The sequence below is a fragment of the Syngnathus scovelli genome, chromosome 1 (genome assembly GCF_024217435.2).
Source record: "Syngnathus scovelli strain Florida chromosome 1, RoL_Ssco_1.2, whole genome shotgun sequence".
Lineage (NCBI taxonomy): Eukaryota > Metazoa > Chordata > Actinopteri > Syngnathiformes > Syngnathidae > Syngnathus > Syngnathus scovelli.
The window spans coordinates 15,416,501-15,422,500 of NC_090847.1; the positions used below are offsets into that span (position 1 = coordinate 15,416,501).

The 6,000-nt window shown below is 41.6% G+C and overlaps 1 protein-coding gene across 1 annotated transcript in view; it reads right to left on the minus strand.

Moving 5' to 3' along the window:
- fgfrl1a (fibroblast growth factor receptor like 1a) overlaps positions 1–6,000 on the minus strand; it is a 36,430-nt gene that overhangs the window by 19,219 nt on the left and 11,211 nt on the right. The window contains exon 3 of the mRNA XM_049747988.1: positions 3,098–3,370. Within this exon, the coding sequence (XP_049603945.1) occupies positions 3,098–3,370 (273 nt within the window). The remainder of the gene's footprint in view (positions 1–3,097; positions 3,371–6,000) is intronic.

Sequence of the window (6,000 nt, forward strand, 5' to 3'; positions counted from 1 at the left end):
AATCCATTTTGCAACAAGGTTGTATGTAACACAGCAAAATGTGGAAAAAGTAAAGTGCTGTGAATACCTCCTGGTTGCACTGTACGTGCTACGGCTCTTACTGCACAGGATCGGTCTCACTGATCTGTCTTTAAGGCAGGACGAAGAGTTTTACCATTCATGTCGCGGTGATTAAAAGCACATGTCGTGTTACAGGCCAGCTGCTAAATCATCGTACGCCACACACGCGCCAAACTGCTTATTTCCTTTTTTCCTCCCCGCACGTTTCCCATCGCCGATCCAGACACACTTCACCATTGTCAGTACATCTGTTTAAGACTAGTTTGCATCACTCACCTTCCACTAGGCAAGGCAAGTTTATTTGTACCACGCCATTCATGCACAGGGAAAATCTAGAGTGCTTGACAGAGGTCAAGAAAAATGATCTAAAAGGAAATTAAATGAAAGATAGTATGGCGGCTAGCAGTAAAGGTAGACAGTTAAATGCCAACAACAAAAAATACACATTAGCGAGTTAAAATCAAAGTAAGATTGTGAAACCAGGAAGTTATTTTAATTTGTCCAAGTGGACAAAGTTTTTAGGCTGGATTTCATCTCACTACCACTTTGAGCTGATCTCAAATGTTCAGGTAGTTTGTTTAAGAGTTGAGGAAGATAAAAATACAATGTTGCTTCACTTTGTTTGGTTGTGGTTCCACAAACGCTCAGTAAGCCTGCACCCAGCAACCTGAGGGGTCATAGGGAACCAAAAAGTCATGAATATATTTAGTCCCAAGACCATTTAGAACTTTGTAGAGCAACAGTAAGGAATATAAAATCTTTCTTTGACTCCCAAGAAACCATTGTGCAGCTTTTAGAACCAATGTGATTTTCTCTACTTTTCTGGTATCAGTAAATATTTGAGCAGCAGCATTCTGCAGTAGTTGTAGCTGCCATTTTTTCCGGACCTGTAAAGCCCCCCCCCATTACAATAATCCAATTCACTTTGATGTGTTCTGCTTGGAAAGGAAATCTTTGATTCTATTGATGCTGTCTGTTGTTGGAATGTGAACGTGAACAGTTTGAACTGGTCAAGAAATGTGCTCGGAGGTAAATTAGTAAGTAAAAGAATCTGATGAGTGGTTTCCAAGATGTCCAGAATTAGCTAAACAGTTTGAAGCTGGAATGGTTTGAATCTAATGTGGTATACAGATGGGGCAAGTAAACAAGTATTGTTAAAAAACCTATTTTGGGGGAATTTTATGGAGGAATTTGGGGAATGATGGAATTTTTGGAATGTGGAAGTAGTTACCAAGATGTTCTAAATGAGCTAAACAGTTTGAAGCTAGAATGCAAAAGATAAGGAACTTTGTTGCGGAATGCATCATCCACTTGAATGTTTATTAAGGTGGAAAATGTGGAATCGTGGGAAAATTGGGATTTTTGGGGGAATGTGGAAAACTGGTGCCCAACAACACCATAGCCAGTTTTACTGAGTGATACAAAGGTAAGCATTTATACAAATTTGCTCTGTCCCCAAGTTTTTTTCTGTTCAATATAAGGATGGTGGAGGACAAACATTGGGCAGCCAAAACGGACAGACAGCAGCTGTACGCCTGGATGTCCAACATGACAGCTGTTGTAAGACCCAAAACCTCCCGACCCCTCCCCCGCCAAACATGCACACACGGCTTGTGGACGGAACTGCATGTATCAATTTGCAGGCTATAGCTAAGTTGTTTACATCAGTAATTCCCAGCCACTGTAACACGGTGCGTGGCATATCCAATTTCAATCAATTGTTCCCAAAAATGTCTATGTAGGCCTACTACAAATAGTGTATGTCATCTATGCCAGCGAGCAAATTATACAGTATAGTTCTGGGCAGAACAATGGAATTCTTTTTTCCAATGTAAAAATATGGGCCTTGGCTCAATGAAGATTGGAAATTACTAGTTTAGATACATGAGGACACCTCCGACCCTCCCTGTGTAGAGTTTGCATGTTCTCCCCGTGCCCACGTGGATTTTCTCCGGGCACTCTGGTTTCCTCCCACATCCCAAAAACATGTTTGATAGGCCAATTGAGCACTCCAAATTGCCCCTAGGTGTGAGTGTGAGTGGTTGTTCATCTCTGTGTGCCCTGTGATCGGCTGGTCACTGGTTCAGGGTGTCCCCCGCCTACTGCCCACGACCCCCGTGGGGACAGGCGGTATAGAAAATGGATGGATGGCATGACACCACAATAAATCATTCCAAAATATTTTCCGGCCTTAATGTGATTTGTAACTTGTAAAAGTCTATTGAATACAAACAAACAAACAAACAAACAAACAAACAAACAAACAAACAAACAAACAAACAAACAAACAAACAAACAAACAAAAAACATCTTTGATTTTTCTGAGAGGAAGTAAAAAAAAGCAAATGTGATAATGTGTTTGCAGAGGTGTGCACACCCTCTTACAACTCATCTGGCTATGTTCAGAATTAACCAATCACATTGATGCTGCCAAATAGAAAATCTGAACTTTAATTTTTGCTTAATCAGACCACTTTAAATGGTGGCTGGCAGATGTGACTCCCATTCAAAGCAAACGTAACCACAAATATGTTTTTCAATGGAGTGGAAGGTTAGCTTTAAGGTCACATTAGTTGTGGGAAATGTTTTGAAAAGATTTGTCTTGGTCTTATTTTTTTATATCGCCAAAAAATTTTGAACAAGGGTGTGTACCGGACTATAAGCCGCACGTGCTTTATATTAAAAGTGCTCATTTCTAATACCTGTTTTACCAAAACAAATCTTCTTACAATATCATAAAAATCATGCAAAATCCATAGAAAAGCCGCACTGGACTACAAACTGCAGGGTTCAAAGCTTGTGCAAAAAGTAGCGGCTTGTAGTCCCGAAAATACGGTAATTCTCGTATCCACTGTGTTTGCGTGTGTATGTGTGTGTTGTCTCAGACACTATAATTAAAGATGCAAGACATAACGTCTGCTCAATGGTGACATCACCTCTGGGACGTGCCCACAACATGACATGATGCAACACAAATGTCCCGCCAACAGAACCACACATGTTGAACCCAAAGCCCTGTCGTTGTTGTTGCACTCACCAATGATGATGAGCGTGTAGTTGACACTGACGCTGCCGAATCCGTTGGTGGCCTTGCAGACGTATGCGCCGCCGTCGTCCGCCTCCACCTCCTTGATGCGTAGAGCGTGCTGGAGCACCCGGAAGCGTGTCCAGCCGCTATGGATGTTGCGACCGCTCTTGGTCCACATGATGAGCGGCGGTGGGTCGCCCTCCACGGGGCACGGCAGCTTGACCGTGCGGCCCAGGCGCACGCTCTGCCGATGGGACACGCGCTCCGACACCCTGGGGGGACCTGGGATGTTGTGGGGCAGTTACATATATTAAACATCGAACTATTAAGCACTATTACTAATAATACATGCTCATAATAAACATTTTTAATTGTTAATTATTTCTAGTTTTAATGTTCTCATTCAGTCTCACAGATGCAGTAGACTTTAAAAAATATTTTATATTAGGGCTGAGTAATTTCAGGAAAAGACTGAACTGCAATTTTTCTCACAGAAATTGTGATGTCCATTCAAGTTTCGAATTTTCTCCCACATAAAGTTTCAGGCCTATATTTACTGTGTACATTAATATTTACAGATGACTGAAAATGACATCATATCATCAAAACATTAAAAGCTATTACAGTACGCATGTAATTGATTCAATAATGCAAGAACTACTGCTTGCTGATATACATACGTGTATAAATATTTAATCATGGGTAATATTGTAAGTAAGATAGCTTTTAGGATGTTTTTTTTTAAACCAAAAATGTTTTACCTTTTACGCAAAAAAAAAAGAAAAATCAAAGAGAATTGATCAAACGGTGGTGGAAATTTTGGGAGTGAGAGTGCATATTTGAAAAAAAGAAAAAGGGGGATGAAATATAGCAGATGAGCGGAGGACAGGAAGAGAAGGAGAAGGAAACAGGGGAGGCTGTGTGACATCTTCTCGCGACTTCTTCAACAATGGCCAAACATGCTGACATACAGTATACCGGGACTATAAAGAGAAACCGAGTTTGTTTGGAAACTTGTCACCAAACCCTCAGTGCTTTCTGAAATAGTCTCCGGGTGGTCAGTAGGGTACACCCCAATCGCAGGGCGCACATAGACAAACAATCATTCACACTCATAATCACACCTCCGGACAATTTGGGGTGGTCAATTAAGCTACCACATATGTCTTTGGAATGTGGAAGGCCAGAGCCCATATTTGAGCCCAAGATCTCTACACTATGAAGTAAAAGTGCAAAGTAGACTGAAGCTAAGGCTAACTCACTGCTTGCTAAAATAGAGGCACACTGAGGTGATAGTGCCAGTTACCACTGTCTTGTTTTTTTTTTAAACACTCCACAAGTTACTCCCATTCCCTTTGCCATTTTCTTCCATTCTTCCATCCCAACAGATTGAAATCTCATTCCCACCAAAGCCCCCCATACCTTGACCAGCCCCGCCCATGAGTCGCCCCTTAAACAACATGACCCTCTTGAGACTGTTTCTCCACATCACTCCCCTCGTCCGGCTCATTCACACTCTCCCGCTCAGGCCGAGTCATATATCAGTGGTTTATCGCTCCAGAGTGAGTTTTACACACATACACACGCACGCACGCACGCACGCACGCACGCACGCACGCACACACACACACACACACACACTAAAGCTTCGCAGGAGTAGGACCTCTTGGTGAACTGCTCAAGTTTTGGACAGTTAACCAGTGAAGAAAAGACAGCAATGCAACCTTCTCAAGGGAAACTGATCTCAGTTTCTCTTTCAATGTTTGTGTGTTCATTTGTGCGTGGGTTTAGTGTGTGTGTGTCTGTGTGTGTGTGTTTGGTGGGGTTTTAGACTGCTCCAAACACAAGCGCTGTATGGTTGTAGTGAATGCAATTCAACTCCCTTTACAATAAGCAACAATTGGGCCAGGAGTGAACAATTTATCTAAAAATGAATTGAATTTTATGTTTAAAGTCATTGAAAAAATGGAAGATTTTTCTTTTTAATTATATTTATTTTGTCCAATATTTCAGAATCTTTTTGTTGGAGAATTCAAAAATATCCAATATGCTTTGTGTGCTTTGTTGTTTTTGCTAATTTTTTTGCCTAATATTTTATAATTTTCTTCCTCATAATTCTGAAAATAATCCCCCACCCCCAATAGTTTGTGTGTGTGGGAGAATGTGTGCAGGAAAGGAAAGAAAGTTGCAGTTGTCTTTTACAACTTTCCAGAATGTTTAGCCCATTTGGCTTTTATATTACTTTTCCATGTGACATCCTGCAGCACCTTAAAGGATGTTTGTGTGTCAGCGCGCACTTCTTTGTGTGCGTGTGTGAGTGTGTGTCAGTCTCTTGCACGTGCACATCTGTTTTCATGCTATATTGTGCAGTCTGACGAGGGGAAGACATAGTGGCAGTAATTTTGTCAGCATATTGTCAGCCTGATAACGTCGTTGTTGCCAAAGTTGCCAAAGTTGAATGTTTTTGGAAAACACATGGGATAAACAATGACTTTGTGCCATGTTTACGCTTCAGCCAAGGCTGACCTGACAATCACTGAGTTGTGAGATTGTATGCATATGTGCGTTTGTACATACCTTAGTGCCACCTTTTAATTTCACCATGGCCACTCCACAGAAAAATTTCAAGCTCCGCCCCTGCGCTAATCTCACGGCCCTCGCTGTTTGTATGGGGGAAAGTGGCCATAAATGGAAAGAAAAGAAAACACTAAATCTTACCAATGTTTTTGCTGTGCTAAAATAACAAAAAGACACAGCCGACTCGGAAGGTTCCAAAGGGTCCATCGCAACGCTGCTGTTGTTGTTGGCTCGGAAGCCAGACAGGGGTTTGTGTTTGTGTGCGTCAGGGAAAAAGAATTACTATCAAGCTTTCAGAACAAAACGTGAAGTCACGCTAAACTTGAGTATATAAG